At 39.0% G+C, this 20885-nt stretch overlaps 1 protein-coding gene across 2 annotated transcripts in view; it reads left to right on the top strand.

Annotated features, from left to right (window-relative positions):
- The window catches only part of letm1 (leucine zipper-EF-hand containing transmembrane protein 1), a 58925-nt gene that overhangs the window by 11209 nt on the left and 26831 nt on the right, over positions 1-20885 (top strand). For both annotated transcript variants that reach the window (XM_034159762.1, XM_034159761.1), the window contains exons 2-7: positions 3247-3304; positions 4341-4833; positions 14513-14656; positions 15713-15850; positions 18594-18797; positions 20073-20192. In XM_034159762.1, the coding sequence (XP_034015653.1) occupies positions 3247-3304; positions 4341-4833; positions 14513-14656; positions 15713-15850; positions 18594-18797; positions 20073-20192 (1157 nt within the window). The remainder of the gene's footprint in view (positions 1-3246; positions 3305-4340; positions 4834-14512; positions 14657-15712; positions 15851-18593; positions 18798-20072; positions 20193-20885) is intronic.

Raw genomic sequence — 20885 nt, 5'->3', positions numbered from 1 at the left:
CAAATAAACATTCATGGAGAAATTACTAATGGAATGACTTTGCAACAGTCAAAGCTAGTCAGATGAATATCATTTGTAGGGATGGGAATTGATGAGATTTTATTTATCACTGTCATTATCGATTTGGTTTATCATTCCAATTCTTTATTGATTCCTGATCAGTTTTCTGTGTGGGAAAATTAAGATCTACGCAGGTTCAGCGTCAACACTGCAGTTTTCTGTGTAGTTAAACGCAGAGTTTTGCCTCATGACATCACATCTGTCATGGCACATGAATTCTTGCAACACGTACAGTTGTATGTAAAAGTTTTGGCACCCCTGATGACTTCCATGCTTTTCTTTTATAAGTCATTGGTTGTTTGGATCAGCAATTTCAGTTAAATATTATTGCAGACAAACAGTGATATTTGAGAAGTGAAATGAAGTTTATAGGATTTACAGAAACGGTGCATGATTCTTTAAACAAATCAGGCAGGTGCAGAAATTTGAGCACCCCAACAGATTAAAAAAAACTCCATCAATATTTAGTAGATCCTCCTTTTGCAGAAATAACAGCCTCTAAACGCTTCCTATAGCTTCCAATGAGAGTCTGGATTCTGGTTGAAGGTATTGGACCATTCTTTACAAAACATTTCAGGTTTGTTGGTTTCTGAACATGGACACCCCGCTTAAGATCACACCACAGATTTTCAATAATATTCAGGTCTGAGGACTGAGATGGCCATTCCAAAATGTTGTACTTGTTCCTCTGCATGAATGCCTTAGTGCATTTTGAACAGTGTTTAGGGTCGTTGTTGATAGATCCAGCCCCAGCGCAACGTCAACTTTGTCATTGATTCATGAACATTGTTCTCAAGAATCTGCTGATATTGACTGGTATCCATGTGACCCTCATCTTTAACAAGATTCCCAGTACCTGCACTGGCCACACAGCCCCACAGCATGATGGACCCACTTCCAAATTTTTCTATAGGTAGCAAGGGTTTTTCTTGGAATGTGTTCTTGTTCAGCCATGCATACTGCCCCCTTATGTCCAAATAACTCAATTTTAGTTTCATCAGTCCATAAATTTGTGGCGTGTGCGCAGAAAAGGCTTCCTCTGCATGACAACATCATGTTGTACGTCTTTGGAGCAGGTCTGTGGGTTGACTGTCTGTTCTCACCATCCTTTGCTTCAGCTTATCTGAGATTTTTCTTGACCTGCTACCTCTCATTTGAGAGTTGTTTAGAGGCTCCCATATTGCAACAAGAGATGCAAAGAGGGGAAACGTTTGCAAATGGCTACCTTAAATACCCTTTTTAAGGAGGCGAAGGGTCAATGAGCTTACCAAACCAGTTATGTGTTTCAATAATTAGTGCTAAATGTATTCAAATTAATAAAATGACTATGGTGCCCAAATTTAAGCACCTGCCTGACTTTGTTTAAATAATTATTGCACACTTTCTGTAAATACTAGAAACTTGATTTCACTTCTCAAATATCACTGTGTTCGTCTGGTATATGATATATTTAACAGAATTTTCTGATCCAGACAAGTTTGAGGTTTTTCTGTGTTTAAATATAAAATCCAAGATGAGGGGCCCATTACTTCTGCAACCTATCATCTTGGCTTTTATATTTTAAATGAATTTATATCAAGTTCTAGAGATTTGCTTTCAGCTTCAGGTTAAGGAAGATAATTTTAGAAATGTTCATTTTTTTGTATTCCAAATGGCATAAATTAAAATATGTGAAATATCAGGTGTTCCAACACTTTTGGAGGGCACTGTAGTAGTACATAAGTGGGTGTATTTCATTTAATTGAATATCACCTGACAGTGTTTGCTTTATGCAATAGAGAGAAGCCTGCATGTACCACTGTCTTTGCTGAATAGCTGGTTGTGAAAAGCTTCATTCATTCTTTTCGGCAGCTTCAGTGAGGATATAGTACTATTTGTGTTAACATTTTCTTATTTTTACCATTTTTTGTTGTTTATTAAAAATTAAGACATAAATGCAAATAGAAGATCCATTATAGGTCCATTATTGTGGCAAAAGTATTTGCAAATTAATACTTTTGCTACAGTATCGGCCTCATAACCCATTCATGTTCCTGGTCTCCGAAACACTGGGGAAAAAAAAAACGGCCTCAAACCGAATCAATAGATGTTCTTCGAGGGCCCAGCCAGACTTAAAATGCACGGTTGACTGATATCATTGGTGCTTGCGTCCCCTGGTGGTGTGCAGCTGTATAGTCACGGAGACACAGACAAGTCTCCACACGTATAAATCACTGCATGCATGCATTTGCAGATCTTCTATCTTGGAGATATTTTACACACACCCAGATTTTTTTTTTTTTAACACATTTGTGGAACTGGTTCCATACACACAGATTGAAATACAGATTTGTAAATACTTTTGCTACAATAATGGCCCCATACAGGTGTCACAAAGGCCTTTCACACCAAATGTGCAAAGCGGTGCGCATTGCTTGTTTAATCTCTGATAGCAAATCGATGGGGCGTTTTGAAGCATCATAGTAACTTCTTGATCCATCTTTGTCAATCTTGAACAAACTTGGTATACGCAGTAGTTACGGCCATCATCCACGCCAGTTTTGAAATCGGGGTGAAATTTTTGAGTTGTTCAATTTTTCATCCTCATTCGCCCAATCATCGCTAGTATGTGGTAACTTCTGGATGTTTCGTAGTCTTAACATCTTCAGTCATGTTTGAACATCCTTAAATAGGGTAGTCCTAGTGAGTACAGCTTGTACTTTGGTATAATGACAATAACAGGCAGAGTTGAGAGAGATTTGAGTTGGTACTTGTTTGATTGTGCTCCATTGGGGTAAAAATTTGAAGCAAAAGCAGCATTTGTTGTAGTTCTGCCTGAGAACACAGCCAGAAGCTGCTTTACTTTCATTTTTGAGTAGGGTGCCAGGTATGTGTTTCATAAGCCAGCCAGTTGCCAGGTCTCCACTTTATAAACCAGTGTGATCAGAGGCATGCCAGAGTAAGCCGTTTCATCCAGTTTTTGCACTTTTTCTGGCTCATGGGGGATCGTAATAGAATGGTGTCCTGTGGAATAGGGATGTTATCTTCTGAGGTCTGACAGGATCGAGTTTAGACAGAGCAGACTGGCTGCAGATGGAGGATTATGTGTAATCTGTTTTTCCCCTCTACTACTGTAATTCATGAAATCTCAACATGGATTCTGCATGCATTTATATTTCAAGTTGCTCATGTCTCCCCCCTTTTCAGGAAAACTGCAAGATGCTTTCTGTTTGAACTGCACAACACGCAGGCTCTCCAGTACAAAGTAAGCAATACACAAGGATGCTTTGACATTTCATTATCTGTCTGTACATTTTACGGTATTTGGTGCGACCTAGACCATGAGAAAACATCAACACCGGATGATGATCTGAAAGCCAGGAGTGCCACATGGACTGTCCCATGTGACTTCCGACTGCCTCATTTCTAAACCCACTATCTCCAGAAACCAATAAAGATACAAGGCTGACATTTTGTGTATATATATATATATATATATATATATATATATATATATAAAATCAGTGCTGGTCAGTCTGGAACATTTCTGAACTCTGGTGATTTAAGGCACATTTACCCCTAGTTCAGTTGAGTCATCAAATTTATTTCATTAACCCACTGTTCCCTTGTTTTACGATGGCCTGTGATGCGTGAAAGTCTTCAAATTAAGTATTCCACTGGTCTGCTTGCAGCTAGAGTGCATGTGGAAAGGATTCACAATGGTGCAGTTTTTTCCACATTTTCTTATGTTAGAGCCTTATTCAAAAATGGATGAAATAATTTTTTTCCCTCAGAATTCTACACACAGTACCCCATAATGACAATGTGAAAAAAGGTGTTTTGGGATTTTTTCCAAATGTATTAAAATAAAATACTAAGAAATCGCATGTACATACGTATTCAGAGCCTTTGCCATGAAGCTTAAAATTGAGCTCAGGTACATCCTGTTTCCACTGATCCTTGAGATGTTTTTACAGCTTAATTGGAGTCCACCGGGAGGAAATTTTAATATTTAAATTTTTGCAGTATAATTGTATGGGAAATTTTAAAGTAGAGATGCCCCTACATGGATTTTTTTTTCAGTTAAAAGTTGTATGCTTTTCTTTTGTACACCCTGTTCTGCTCCCAAGTCATTGACATTGTACTTGTCATACTGTAACTGTGACTATTCTGAGCCATTATAGCTGTAGCGACACTATGCATGGTTTCCTCAAATTTTTGCTGTTTAATTTTAAAACCAAATATATTCCTTGCACTGTCTATTATCTGCTCTCAAGTGTTTCATTGTGTTGTCTCTCTAGACTTGACAAAGTCATAGTTTGCGGCTCGGCCCATGTCTCTTCAGTCAGCACTTCCCTCAATGTTCCAGGTGCCTACATGGGTCACTGCCAGACCCTGGATTCAGAGCGGCTCTACTGCCCTTTTATGTTTGGGTCCTCCCGTCCACTATATCCTGCAGTTTCAGTGGGGGCACGGTGGGCTTTTGAACGGCCACATGATATTTCTGCTGTCAGATGGGTACACACCACAAGTAGTAGGTGTGATGACTCCAAAATAGAGAAGTCACTACGCTCATTAAAGGACAAAAAGAAGAAACTAGAGGAAGGAGGACCCGTGTATAGCCCGACACAAGACCTTCATCCTGTCAGAACGACACTCCGACAGTGGGTTGTAGATGAAGTCAAGCACTACTATCATGGCTTCAGATTACTGTGGATAGACACCACTATTGCTGGGAGAATGCTGTGGAGGGTGCTCAATGGACATGCTCTATCTCGCCGTGAGAGGAAACAGGTGAGGTTTGCATGGAACAATTAGACATAAATTGGTGCAATCTCCAGAACTAGTGGCATTTGACAGCGCTGCATTCCGCTGATGGCATTTCACAACACTTTATTTAGACTTCAGTTGGTCTGGTGGTATTTTTTAATTTAATTTTTGAACTATTCCATCAGTTTTAAATGACTTACAAGTGGCAAAAGACTTTTCATTGGCAATAGTTATCGTGTCTTTAAGTGTATTATTTACTAAAAGCAGGAATGGTGTAATTATTGATTTGTTTCATAAGACACACGTAGAATTTGATAAATGTAGACTTAAAGAAATGAAAGAATTAAAGTCAGTTAATGCAGACAGTTGGTCCATTTGTGAAAATGTATTACAGACAATACATACAAGATAGTAAATCAATTTGAATGAAATCAAGACTTGAACCATATTTTGTTCCAGTATAAGAGTCAAATACCACTGTGTTTTAAACCAAGAAAAACTGAGCAAAGTGCTCTCAAAATGCACCAAATGGCATCATTTTTTTCAAAATTTCCCAGGGGGCATGCCCTCAGATCCCCCTAGGTCCACTCAGAAAATATTCAGTCAAAAAACTTTCAGTTGCTTGCACCCATGCAAATGTCATCACATGTAAATCCGTTTTTATTGCTAAAACTAAGTCTTAAAGGATAAGACCACTACTTGATGTAGAAATGTACCGTACCAAAGCATCTGGCAAAAACCAGATGAGTATATTTTTCCACCATAAATGATTTTTCATTTTGTTTGATAAGTAACTAATTTCAGTCTCTCAGCCACTGCTCCCAGTGAGAAGAAACTGTTTTTGTGTGTTCATTCTGAGTTTACAAGAGTGGATGCCTAAAATGAGATTACAAATCACAGGTGACTGAGTGAGGAGTTGAATCTGACCCTCAAACATGCTGTTCTGTAATGTTTAATCCACAGCTTCTCAAAGCTAATGGGATCAATTATAGAAATAGCCTGCCTGCTGATTAGTTAGTAAACAATCACCAAGCAGATTGTTGTGCTTAATGAAAACTCTTTAGGAAGAAGTTACATGTTGCCTCTTTCATTACAAAATGTCAGTTTATCTTCAGCTCCTGTAACATACAACTAACAGCTGCTCAAACCAAGAAACTGACAATAGAAAAAAGACCGTCATTATTTCTCATGTTTTATTAGGTGTGCAGTAGCAATGTTGTAACTGCTACAAGATCATGATAATGTTGATGGAATATGTTAATATGTAATAAAATGTTGCAGTATGGAATAATGTTTGATGTAATAAAATTGGTGAAATGAATGTCCCTCCAGCTAAAACAATATACTTACAATACACAATTTCATAAAGTAGTACAATTAAATTAGAGTAATTTATTTAATTTCTGAAGGTGTCATCTACAGTTGTATACAAAAGTTTGGGCACCCCTGATAATTTTCTAGTGGAGCAGATAACTGCAACAATTGTTCATTTCTGGAAAGAAGCACCAAAGTTGGCACAAATACTCCTTAGACATTACTCTTTTGAAAAACTGAGTAGCCACTTGAATTTTCAGTAGGCGGCCAGGTAGGGGTCAATTGAAGAATTACACAGGGGTCAAAATTTAAAAATGCTCCAATCATATTTAAAGCTATACCACATTATTTGTCTGATCACAACAATACCAAAAAGGTATAGTTTGGACTATCTATGACTGAATGTTATGGAGTTATGGGGTAAAAACAACAAGAATGGTAACAAAGGTCAATTTCAGTTTGTACAGGGGTTAGAAGATAAAGTTGCTCCAGTTTTGGTAAAAAGTGGTGCAAATTATTGGTTGAACTAATAGGATTAATAAATGAAATAGTTTTGACTGTGTTGAATGCTTGGTCTGCAAGGTAAAGGTAGAGCAATGTCGACGTCCATTGGATTCTATGACATGTGACATATGTTACCCTGTAACATAACTAAGCATGACACATAGTGCAAACTATTCCTTTTTAAAACCCTATTGACTCAACCAATAATTTGCATCACATTTTACAATATTTAGAGCAACTTTAACATCTGACCCCTGTACAAACTAATGCTGACCTTTGTTGCCATTCTTGCTGTTTTTACCCCATAACTCCATAACATTCAGTCATAGATAGTCCAAACTATACCTTTTTGGTATCGTTGTGATCAGACAAATAATGTGGTGTAGCTTTCAATATGATTTGAAACATTATTAAATTTTGACCCCTGTGTAATTCTTCAATTGACCCCTACCTGGCCGCCTACTGAAAATTCAAGTGGCTTTCCAGATTTGAAGGATTCCTCTGTAAATATTCTGTTATCTGCTGCACTATTCGTGATTTTCCTTTATAAATCATTGGTTGTCTGGTTCAGAAATTTCAGTTAGAGGAGACCTGCATTGAAAAAACTGCAGTCAGATTTTTTGAACAAAACTGACTTACATTTACACATAAGATCCTTCTGAATGTAGTAAAGTAAATCTGCAAGCCCAGATCTGTCATTCAACGGAGAAATCTTCATTTGAAAATGACAAATTTACAGCTAACATTTAGCCCTCCGCAAATTGTCCCTCTCATCATGGACGCTGCCGAGACATCACGGACAAGACCCTCTCCCAGCATGCATTGCGCCAATTATAATTTGTGGATTTACGTCAGTTTGCATCTGCACCTTTTTCTTGGCTTATACGGAAGGATCTACTTTTTTTAAAATTCATATTGTCTTGCGGCACGTTTGGTGAGTACACATTTCTTTTTTTTGTGCTTGAAAATTATTTTGGGGGACTTTTTCATACACCCGTTTGATTGAGTGGTGTCGCAATGAAAATCTACTGTCTTTCGCCTTCGGTACCATCGCGGGATATGGAGGCGAGACCCACAAAGAATCCCAGTCATTCAAAATATATAAACCTCTCTCAGCGTCCATGGAACTGTGGGGCTCCAATTGCCGAGACGTGCGGTGCTGTGGATTTTGCCACAAGAAGTCTGTCTTTGCGGCAACAGGTGTACCAGCCACTTTGCATTAAAACAGTGAGCGTAATCTCAGGACTTGTGCCAGGTGTGCTGTAGCTCCATTCAGTAGACAGAGAGGTGATGCTGGTGTTGTGCGCTGCATCTGGCACAAGCTGCAAAGCAGACACGGGTGGTGTGAGTGGCCAGCGTCGGCGGTTAACGAGCTCGTTAAGGAGCCCGCAGACTTAATAAGCGCAACGGAGGCAGAGAGCGGGAGAGGAAGAACGGCGCCCGCTGTCGATGTCGTTGCTGATCTGAGCACACAGATCTGTATCTCACATTCATTGCAGCTTACTTTTGGATGTTGAAACCAGGATGTGTATAAGTAACATTACTAACAGATAAAATCAATTTCAATGCGGGATCGGACTGAAGGCGGGAGTGCATCGTTTTGTCCCTGACGTCATGGAAATGATACGGCTATACAAACTGTTTTCACAGAGGGCTAAATTTTAGCTGCAAAGTTGTAATTTTTAAACGAAGATTTCTCCACTGAATTACAAATTTGGGCTTACAGATTTACTTTACTGCATTCACAAGGGTCTTATAAATACATATCAGCTATTTCTTTCTGAAATCTGACCACATTTATTTCAATGCAGGTCTACTTTAAATATATCATATAGCAGATGGACACTGATATTTGAGAAGTGAAAGGAAGTTTCTAGTATTTGCAGAAAATGTGCAATAATTATTTAAACAAAATTAGAGATTAGACTTGTAGATGTAGCGATGAACTGTATTAACTGACAATGATTTTCTGACGTGATCCTGAGCCCACATGGTAAGATCCTTTACACAATGATGTTGGTTTTTAATGCAGTGCCGCCTGAGGCATCAAAGGTCATGGGCAGTCAGTGTTGGTTTTCGGCCTTGCCACTTACGTGTAGAAAGTTCTCCAGATTCTCTGAATGTTCTGATTTATATTATGGACTGTAAATGATGAATCTCTAAATTCCTTGCAATTGAATTTTGAGAAACATTGTTCTTAAACTGCTGGACTATTTTTTTTCATGCAGTTGTTCACAAAGTGGTGATCCTCGCCCCATCTTTGCTTGTGAACGGCTGAGCCTTTTGGGGATGCTCCTTTTATACCCAATCATGACACTCGCCTGTTTCCAATTAACCTGTTCACCTGTGGAATGTTCCAACCAGTTGTTCTTTGAGCATTCATCAACTTTCCCAGTCTATTATGTTTTTATTTACATTTCATACAATGTCTCAACTTCATTGGAATTGGGGTTGTAAATAGTTGTCCTGATTCACTGTTGTTATTGCTTCTCTCTGCTGGAGACATGGAAAACTACAGTCTACTGGGAATAAAAGCTATTTTACCAGTTGAACTTACCATGGTAGGCCCCTCTGCACATCTGAAAAGGGCATCATTAGCAATATACAATAGTAATTAGCAATGTCTCAGTTTGGCCTAAAAATAAAACCTCAGATTTTTTCAGAAAAAATTCGGTTTTCGATTTTGTTTTTTCCGATTTGTTTTTTTTTTTTTTTTTTTTTTTTTTAAGAAAACATTTTGTACAAATGACAGAGATAACTCAAAACAAGTTTTGCTTTTATTTGATAAAAAACAAAAGTAACCCCTGCTTGCCTCCTGGAATTGAAGCTCCAACTGTTCTTTTGTTTTGAAAGTGTAAAAATACACTTGGGTAAATGGTTCCACCAGAGGAAGCTGCCTTTTAGCGGGAGTTTGCACTCTTGTTCCCTTCGTAAAGTGTGGCATTTCTCCCACACAGCTGGATGCCTCTGTTTTAGATGCTGGAATAACTTTGTTGCGCGGCTACGTTTTGTTGCAATGGGTTTAGACAAACTTTGCAGCGTGCAGTCACTTGTTCCACGGCTGTTGCAGCAATCCCAAACCACTGACGAAACTTGCTCTTCATTAGCGGTAGCCATGTTGTTCTTGTGTGAAGGAAACGGGACGGGGAGCTATGGAAGGTCCTGGGGAAAAAAGGTGCGCCATAGCAAGAGGAGAAAAAAAAACTTTATTTATTTATTTATTTTTTTTAATAATCGTCCGCAACAAAAACCTTGAATTAATCGATAAAATCGGTATATCGCCCAGGCCTAGTCTCAGTCACATTTTTAGCTTCTGATCAGTGTCCTTTAACACTGGGTCTTGACTGAAAGCAAGTCAGATACTTTGAATGTTACACATTTTAAGTATCTTTTGTTTGTCTCTCTAACATTTCCAAAGCATGCTTTCAACTATTTTATATTTTAGCTGTTAAAATTTGTTGAACAATTGAAATGTCACAGTAACAAAATGTCATCATGTGCTTCATGCTTTAAGCCACCATGGCACTTGTCGTAAACTGTGTGTAAACCTTTGCCAGTGCACAAAGAATATTTTGAAATGTTCAAAATTTCTGGCACTCATTAATTTCGTGCCACTTGCATGAAGTAGTCGTGAACATTGCACAACCTATTTTCAAACACTGCATGTCATTGCACACAGGGTGCGCATTCTGTCACAGTGACATGCATTGGCCCAATTACAACATGATTGCGACAGATTGCGCAATGTTTATGCCTTCTAATTTGTTGTGAAGTGGGCGAGTGGGGCCCTGGCATGAAAAGTTTCTGCATAGTTTGCAGACGGACTGAACACTTTGCGCATGCCACGATCTTGACACTCATTGGACATGCCAACTTCATGCATTGCTCAGGCATCCAATCAGCAATGGCCGCACCTTCTACAGTGCGTATAGTGTGTCCATTGCCAGTCCTGATACATTTCTGAGCTCAACAGCGAAGGAGCAACATCTTCAAGGTCAATTATGGTGAGAGTGGAAACTGATTCACCAGAACATTTTACATATTGCCTGACTAAAATATAACAGACCCACATCTTTGGTCCTTAGAGAATTCTGATATCAATAAGAAAGTCTGGTAAAGAAATTAGACAGTGATTTAGTGATTTTTCCGGTCAGGCGGGGATTTGAACCCATGATCTGCTGGACTCAGGCCTAACACCTTAACCACTAGACCATCACCTCCCCTAGTTGGGCAGTTATAAACATGCAGGACAGGTGATCCCCATCAGTAGGGTTGGTGACATTTGATTTAAATGGAAAAAAAACAAAATTGTCACATATTGATCTGTCTTTAGGTTGAATTTATCCCTTCTATCGCTTAGATGTATGTATGTATAGATGTATGAAAATTGTAATGCATTATGATGTCCCAATACCCAGAATGGACCTTGGATAGCCATATTAAAGTGTTCGTGACACCAGAAATTTGCACAAATAATAACTAAAAGTGATGAAATGTTGATATTTTAAAAAATCCTGAACAATAACGGTTAAGTGTGCAGATGAAGGATAAACTACAGTTGTCTGAAGCCTGCGTGCTATTTCAGCGCCGTTCAGCTCTCAGCCGCGACCATATTGTTGCTATGTCATGAGGCTGATTCAAGCCCAAATAGTAAACATGGCAGAGGTCGAGCTGATTTTGTCACACATAATCTCTGTCAAGGAGGTTATGTTTTCGGTTGCGTCCATTTGTTTGTTGATTGGTTTGTTAGCAGGATCACTCAAAAAAAATCCTCACCGGATTTCAATGAAATTTTTACCAGGGGTGTATCTTGACCTAACTTAGAAGTCATTAAATTTTGGTGATGATCCGGAACACGATCCGGATCCAGTAATTTTTTTAAGGATTCTTTATCATTGCAGGATAGGGCCAGTTTCAACATTTTTGCATCTAATTTCATGAAGACGGGTCATAAAGGGTGAACAAAAATTACGTTACGACACAAAAATAATTTGGCATTTGTTTCTCCTCTTTGAATAAAGTTATTAGAAAAAAACTTGTATAGTTCATGCAGTTTCTCTTTATAAATACATTTGCTGAAGATCTAAGGGTTTAACCCTCTGGGGCCGACGGCGTCATATACGACGGCTGAGACCAAGCTTTGCTAAATTATAAATAAGTTTTTAATGATATGAGATAGAAACTTGCTCTTTTTTTTTTTTGCTGAAAAGATAACTCCGCGGACTTTCAATCCACTGTCCATCATCTTTGTACTCCTCATAGAAGCTGTGTAATGACGTGAGCAGTGTGAGTGTCCAATCGGAATTGGTTCACCGTCACATGGTTTTCCAAAATCCAATCGTAGGGCAGATTCACCTCACGTGACACACCAAAGATTGTTTTTAGGAGTGATGTGTTACTAGTTTATTATAGTTTGCTGTGTTTTGAATAAATGTGTGTGTAAAATTATTTCCGCTTTACTTTTTCCTTTCTTATTTCTGATTGTAAACCTTTATTACACTTATAAAACACAACTATAGCATATATATTTTGAAAGTACAGGTTGTCCTGAAAAAAAAGAGACATAAAACTTGATTGTGGGATGCAGGGAGAGCTGTTAACAGCAATAATAAAACATTTATATCAGGTGAGTGAACTGTCCAAAAAAATGCCCTCAGACCCCAGAGGGTTAACCACTGAATCTGAAACATGATGGTAGATGCGTGAAACGATGTGGAATAAGTCTCTTTGCCAAAGGATATTCCATGTGACATCAGTGACCCTATGGCCTTGGCGGAGGTTTGCGCTCTCCGAGTGTTTCTAGTTTATACTGTGGAGCTTTTTTTTTTTTAAAAGTCCAGTCTGAAGGTGTTTCTGAAGCACCTGTGGGGGACACAGCATCACATCAGAAAAAGTGATGAGGAATTGTGGATTTTTTTTCCTTAGAAACAATTTCAAATCTGAAAAATGACACGAGGGGCTGAAAATGTCAGTTATTTTTAAAATAAATATTGTTTCCTTTTTGAATACAATTAATGTACTGTACGTTAGCAGCGTAACACGTTATTATGGTGCAACTCAGGGTTGCTGTGGGACCTTCCCCCATTTGACTCAATACGGATAACGGACTTCTTCAAACTTAGTGCACATAAACAATGTCAAATGTGTATGTGTTGTCTTTAATTCTGATGTGTGCCATTATTACGGTAAACAAGTAATAATTGTGGACTAATTGCTGTCTGGGGTAACTGGAGTGTAAACATAATTTCTCCACTGTGAGATCAATAAAGTATATCTCATCTCATTAACCCTCTGGGGTCCGAGGGCATTTTTTGGACAGGTTACTCGCCTGACATAAATGTTTTATTATTGCTGTTAACAGCTCTCCCTGCATTCCACAATCAAGATTTATGTCTCTTTATTTTTCAGGACAACCTGTGCTTTCAGAATATATATGTTTTTGTTGTGTTTTATAAGTGTAATAAAGGTTTACAATAAAAAATAGGCAAGGAAAAAATAATTTTCCACACACATTTATTCAAAACTCACAGCAAACTATAATAAACAACTGTTTTGACACTTTATAAAGGTAATTGGAGGTCTTGTGTGAAAGACTGAACAACAAAAAGGTTCAAACAATAAACACAAATGCACATTTTGAACAATATATACAAAATGGTCTGTGCGTTTTGTTGTCCATTGATATGGTAAACAGTGCTTTACGCAGAGAAAGCAAAAGTTATCCAGTAACATTCACATGCAAACTAGTGGAGCAGTCCTGATAGTTACACACTCTTTGTTTGAGCACGTGAGATTGTCATCAGAGGCTCTCCGTCTGCTCCTGCTTTCACTGATTGCTGTGCGTAATAACGCAGGGCGCACTGAGTATGTACTAATAGTATGTACTCATTGGAGCACCCAGGGGGCAGTTCAAATGGGCCAACTAGTAACATATCACTCCTGAAAACGATCTTTCGCTTTTCACGTGAGGTAAATCTGCCGTACAGTTGGATTTTGGAAAACCATGTGACGGTGAACCAATTCCGATTGGACACTCACATTGCGCACGCCGTCATACAGCTTCTATGAGGAGTACAAAGATGGCCGATGGCTGTCTTGAAAGTCAGCGGAGTTAACTTTTCAGCAAAAAAAAAAAGTAAGTTTCTATCTCATATCATTTAAAAGTTATTTATAATTTAGTAAAGTTTGGTCTTAGCTGTCATATACGACGGCGTCGACCCCAGACGGTTAAATATTAAAGCCATTCACACAAGAAGTAAATATATAGTCTTACCTGTCCTTTCAGTGAGATCATCTTTAAACTTATCCAACTGAAAATAATTTAATTCCATCTGTCTTGGCTGAGAAAACTCTATTTGTAACACGTGACGTTTGTGCCAGGTTCCAGCGCCGGCTGTTATTGGTTATTGCAGCTGATTGATCCAGTCTGTGTTGTTAACGAGCCGCTTTGCACTGCAAGAAAAAGACTTGCAGCGCTTCATGTGCTTAAAACGTGTCAGTATCCACATGACGACACTGTCCTATGATCCAGACCAGAATACAATAAAATAATCTGAAAATACTCAGTTTTCTCTGTGTCAAGTGGAGAGGCCAGGGACTCTCTGTTTAATTTTAGTCTTAAATATTCATGAAAACATGGCATTACATGTCACCTACACTTTAAGGATCATAATGACAATTCCAGTAGGTTTTAGGGAGAACTCTTCAAAACAAACTTACAGAGGGCTTCATGTAAAACATCAAGCACACTGGCTTCATTGGTTTAATAATTTCAGATTTAAAATGTTCCGTATTGTTCACACAAACACTTTTACAAACATTTTAGTTTATATTTTCATAATTTTATAATTGTTCTATTTCATGTTTTTCCAAATTTCCTCACTAGTTCCTAAGAACATGCGCAGATGTCTTCAGACTTGTCCCCTTCCTGGTCTTCATCATCGTCCCCTTCATGGAGTTCCTGCTTCCAGTAGCCCTGAAACTTTTCCCCAACATGCTGCCGTCCACTTTTGAAACACAGTCAAAGAAGGTAATTAGTCATTATACGTTTACTGAAGCTGCAGGATAATGAAATAAAGTGCAGTCTTTATGTCTCGCTGCCTTGCATATTGCCACTTTAAGGTTTTGTTGCTTGCATACAAAGCCCTTCATGGGCTAGAACCTCCCTATGTGGCCGACCTAATTCAACCATACATATTGGTCCGTGTTCTGCATTCTCAGAACGCAGAATTTCTATGTCTCCCTAAGGTTAAAAAGAAGTCAGCAGGCTACAGAGCTTATCTTAGCAGTCTGATACTCTGGAGTCATTCGTGTCAGAATTAAAGGCTCATTTCCTTTTCGTATGACTAACATACATGTTGTATCAAACCATTTGTTCCTCTCCTTTTTAATTGTGTCATTAACATTGGAGCAGGTCTCAGCTGCATTATATTTAAATTGTGGATCTGTTTAGTGAATCAAAGGGCTTTCTGCTAGCAGCCACATTAGAAACCTCTGCTACTCTTTTGGTTTACTGCTGGGAATTAGGGTAGTGCTTTATGTGCTGTTAGTTCCAGTCGATGGATTCTGCTCTCTTTCTCTCTGTTTAAGGTGCTGCGACGATGATCGAGGCTTTTTCAACAACCTACAATTCCTCTTTGTACTTGATTTTGACCTTGTTTTTGTTTTGTATATTTTATGGCTTTTTGTTTGTACTTAATTTATCTGTTACCTAAGAATAGCTTAAGCAGTGGTACACCCCTCTGAGTCTGGTCTGCTTGAGGTTTCTTCCTCAGAAATCACCAGGGGGAGGTCACCCATGTGCTTGCTCAGGGGCTTTGTGAGGTTAGACCTTACTCATGTGAAGTGCCTTTCGGCAATTTATATTGGGATTTGGTGCTACATAAATAAATTTAATTGAATTGCTCATTTGTTATTGCTTTGACCTTATTCAGTTAATGAGGTGTAATGTAAGCCATTATTTACAGCAGATTGTACATGTATTCTTTAATACTATCTCATGTTTGTACCTAGTGTGTAGTTTACTTCATATCTGCTATATGGACCCTTTGTAGCACAACACTGAATGTGTAACCTCTTGTTTTAGGAGGAGAGGTTGAAGAAGGAACTGAGGGTCAAACTGGAGATGGCCAAGTTTTTGCAGGACACAGTTGAGGAGATCGCTTTGAGGAACAAGGCTGCCAAAGGCAACGTGACTGAGGAGTTCTCGACCTTCTTCCAGAAGGTTAGCATCCGTGTTCAATAAAACTGCCCTGTAAACTGAAGGAAAGTGGGCTCAAGACTACCCTTGGGGGAATCTGTGTCTTTCATTCACTGTTTTTTATTTTATTTTATTTTGTTAACTTCAGATCCATGCAATTGATTTAAAGTGGATATGACACTTAAAGACAACATAGTCTTATTACATGTAACAAAGGTTATATAATTCGGTCAACCTACCGTATTTTTCGGACTATAAGTCGCACTTTTTTACATGTTTCGGTCAGGGGTGCGACCTATACTCCAGAGCGACATAAATGAAAAATATACTGGTAGATTCTCAATTAATTTACCGTAATAAAACAATTTTACGTAACAGAGTTGCTCTATGTTTTAAAATGGCTACCGGAAACGGAAATGCAATGCATCATGGGCACTGTAGTATGGCGGCCGCCCTATAGGTCACGCTGGTCGCGATAACCAAACAGAGAAATGAACATTGGATGCGGATTCCTCACCTCACCCAGACAATGATTGTGAAACAGCGTGTGAAGCAGACGAACACGGTGCTTGCTGTTATTCTGGGAGGGCTAACAAAACAGCTTCAACCCTTGGATATCAGTGTGAGCAGAGTGTTTAAGTTGACGCTGAGAGCTGTGTGGGAGCACTGGGTGAGCGACGGTGGAGGATTAGCATCTGCACTTGGAAGGAGCTGGCGTCGACACCACGGGGAGGTCATGAGCTGCGCAGGTAGGTGCTGCATGAACATCGGCAGCTGACACCTGGTGTGTACTATGGTCCACAGCGGGTAATATGTTGGAAAAGAACCGTTCAGTGATGGTGCGGGTTATGGTTCGGCTCGCAATGTGGTCTGCAAAATACAAACATATCCGTAGGTAAAATGCAGCTCACGAGAGGGCACTCAAGGCTTGTGTGACTGTTCCTGCGACTTCTGACTACCATAGAAAAATAAAAATTTCAACATTACTGGTAACTTAACAAGACAACAGAGAAGGCCCGAAAAAATGCCACCAATAAGAAAATCATACTCTGCAGATTACAAGTTGCGACTGGTGAAATATGCATCCGAAAACGGTAGCCGTCACAATATTATCATCTGAAGTTTTCATGTTAAGTTAACATACCTGTATGTCCATGCGACTTATAGTCCAGTACGACTTATTTATGGTTTATTTTTCTTTAGAATGGATGAAGTGGCTGGTGCGACTTATACTCTGGTGCGACTTATAGTCCGGAAAATACGGTAAGTGTTTTGGGAAAATGGATGCGATTCTCCCGTTATATATAACATTTGAACGTCCCGCCACTGAAAAATGTGCACGCCCTGTGACCAGTTTCCCGCTGAGCACCAAGTCTAAAATACGTCACTACATGTAGACCGTATCGGCTTGCGTGCCTGGCGGCGTTGTTTACACTTTATTTAGCGGCAGAAACTTTGATTAAACACAGCTCTCAGGGACTTGTTTGTTGATATGCCTGACCAGTGTGTCGCAGCATATTGCAAAAACACAAGGGCAAAAGGTGTTAGCCTTTTCAAGTCCAGGCAGATTGATCAAAAGCCGCTCGCACACGCATTTTCTCCCGACAGCAGACACTTTCCTCTACCGTCTCCATGTTCTCACCGCTCACAGGAACACATAAAATGTCAACCCCAAATAATATGTTCACAATAATCTGGAAATGGTCAAGGAACTTACGTAGTAAACACGGCGGCGGCATGTTCACTGTTGTTTTCGGCGATTTTTTTCGAAACTTTCGCCATTTATTTCCTAATCTTTTGTGAAAATAACGTAACTAAACACGTATGAATGCAATGCCAGGCACTTGAAAACGGCAAAAACCCGAAGGTAATGACGGTGGTCCGCAAGTAATAGCTACACTATCATGGCTCTGGAACAATAACAAAGGCAGTAAACAAACGCTTGAATCGAAAATGCTATACAGTAATTAGAGTGCTATAAACAGCAGCAACAAAAATCAAAGTCTACCTTACCATTCCATATTCTGCAACCTTTCAAAATCCATCGGAATTGGCACGTCTCTTGCCTCTGACTCGGCTCTGTCATAAACACCGTCGGCATTATTTTCGCTGCCAGAATGCTCCTGGTTTGAATGTTCATCCGAAAGATATGGCTCCAATCTGTAGGGTCTAATCACTGCTGCGACATCCTCAGGATCCGAGTCAGAAATAATCCACACTTGAAGAGGAGTCAGAAAAGTTCTTGATCTCGTCACTGTCCATGCTGAGATCCATCTGTTCCTGTTGTTAATCAAACAGACAAAGACGGGACTCTACACGCTGTGATGTCACGGCATCACATGACCGCTGATGGAACGCTTCCAGCACGCTTTCCAAGAAACACAATTTTGAGAAACTGTACAAACTTTATTTCTCAGTGATAATAATTAAAACCACTTTCAACTTACTGTATGTATATTTTGATATTTATATCACTTTTACCTAATTTTTTAAGTGTTATATCCACTATAACGTCTGACATTATAAGCTATGAAGATTCACATGAAAATTTAGCTGTTTCCATCACCAAGAACACAATTACAAGTGAAGCTGAACAAAGCTTAGTTTAACTCTCTTCCATTTCAGCATATTTTAGCGTTCCATTACATATATTATCAGATTTTTCGTTTTAGAGCTTGACATTTTATCTTGCATGACTATATGTAGCCTAGTCTTTGTCAGCTGTCTCTCATTCAGAATGACTTACAAATCATGTTCATTTTTGTAGATCCGTGACTCTGGGGAGCGCCCTAGTAATGAGCAGATCATCCGGTTTTCCAAATTGTTTGAGGATGAGCTGACTCTGGATAACCTGACAAGACCACAGCTGGTTGCACTCTGCCGTTTGCTTGAGCTCCAGTCCATTGGAACAAACAACTTCCTTCGCTTTCAGCTTATCATGAAGCTCAGGGCCATTCGTGCTGATGACAAGGTATGAAGCTCCAGCAGTTTTAGACTTTTCAAGATGACATTTTCTTCACTGCACAACAATGCTTTGAAAGGCATTCCTTAAATGTCAAAAGACATTTTGACCCAAATGCCAATAGGCTTTTTGGGGTCAATATCCTTAACACAGATACCGAGGTTGGTGACGTCCGGGCAGTTAAAGTCATTGTGCTCACAAGGATTTTTGCAAATTATGCTCAAGTAATCTTTGATCTTTTGATCCAGAAATTAATAGGCTTTTTGGCATCACTATGCACAGTGCCTACACCAAGTTTGGAGACAATTGGGCCAGTATAACTGAAGTAATCTTGCTCACGAGTGAAATGTCACATGACTGACTGACTCCCTCCCTTTAATTCACAAATTCACAAATGGTATTTACTATTTAATAAAATTGTGTGATTCGCAGACGTACATTAAAAATTCTTTAATAGATAAAGTTAAACCTAGAGCAATTAAATGGACTAAGTACTAGCCGTTTGAGAGCTCTGTCAATTTACCTATTCAATAATGACTATAATATTGCTTACTGTAGAAGCCAAATGAAATGAGCATTCATATTATAGTAGGTGTGTTGCAAATGATTCGACCCATAGATGACATAATACTTCAAGTAATGAAGGTTTTAGTGAAGCCGTTGAATGGGCGTCATGACTTTGATACCATAGAGGCACAGTTTCAGCTTGGCATATTGAATACCAATGTGGCACATTTTCTCATTTGGTCAGCTTTCCCTTTTATTACCAACAATAACATTTACAACAAGCGTGTGTAATTTATTGCAAAATAATAGAAAGGTCTCACATTGGATTGTTTTCATGATTAAAATCCATATAAAGGGAAAGACACTTTTTCTTTAACCTCTGTTAGATATTAGTTTTTAACTCAGTAAGTTTGTCCCTTCGGCTGCTCCCTCGTTTGCAGTTGGGGTTGTTGAATTGGCACAAGTTTTACGCTGGATGCCCTTCCTGACACAACTCCACATTACATGGAAAAATGTAGCCGGGTTGGCGTTTGAACTGGGAACCTTCTGCAGTGAAACCAAGCACACTAACCACTTGGCCACTACCCCTGCCTACTTTTTAACTCAGTGATGTAATGTTTTTCCTAAGTCTGGAATTCAAACTGTTTTCACCAGAAAGGAATAAATGGCAATACATAATAAGCTCAACCAAGTTTGCTTTACTTTCTGTTTGCTCTCACTATAAAAATTGAAGTAAAATGGTCATAAGAAGCACTGTTAAAAGCTTGATTTATCCAGCTGATAGCAGAGGAGGGAGTGGAGAGTCTGAACGTGAATGAAGTGCAGGCAGCCTGTCGTGTCCGAGGGATGAGGTCTCTTGGAGTCACTGAAGATCGACTGAGAGAACAACTCAGCCAGGTAACAAAAAAAATAAGCAGGGATTGAGACTTACTCACCTTTTTTTCCTGAAACAAAATTCATGTATTGTACAGTTGTTGTCGAGCCCAGGGTTGTAATGACATATTTATAGATTGTAATTACAGTCCAATTTCAGTGAATTTGGTTCATTTCACTTTTAAAGCTTTAGTGTAAAATAATTGTGACTTTGTGTAGCGCTGGTAATTCATAAGTGTTTCCCCATAAATTTTCCTCAGGCCCGGTGGTACTTAACTGAAACGCATACCCCATTATATGGGCCTTATGTGCCCCGGGCGGTGCCAGTTAGTAACCTTCATTCATGCAGTGTAAAATTGCAGACTTGCTGAACTGCCGCTCAGACAATGTTAAGGATCACAGTTTCATAAGTTTTCTTAATGACACGTTGGCTTTATTAGCACTGATTCTGGTGTGACAAGTTATTGAGGATTTTTAACAACACGAACGGTGAGAGAAAATGTCATTAAAAGGCTAACATTACTGCAGGGAAAACACTTGATCTTTTTTGGCTGTTTAATATCTACAGATTTGTGTACCACACATAAAATGTACAGAATACAAATGCGGCTATTTTGACTTTTGCAATTTTGTGTTTTGTGGTATAGTTGTGGTCAGAATTACTGGCACCCCTATATTTCATGTGCACATTTTAAAATCTGAATGTAGACAATCCAG

This window comes from Thalassophryne amazonica, chromosome 19, assembly GCF_902500255.1.
Source record: "Thalassophryne amazonica chromosome 19, fThaAma1.1, whole genome shotgun sequence".
NCBI lineage: Eukaryota > Metazoa > Chordata > Actinopteri > Batrachoidiformes > Batrachoididae > Thalassophryne > Thalassophryne amazonica.
The sequence above is the reverse complement of the archived record's forward strand: the minus strand, read 5'-3'. Positions and strand labels throughout refer to the sequence as shown.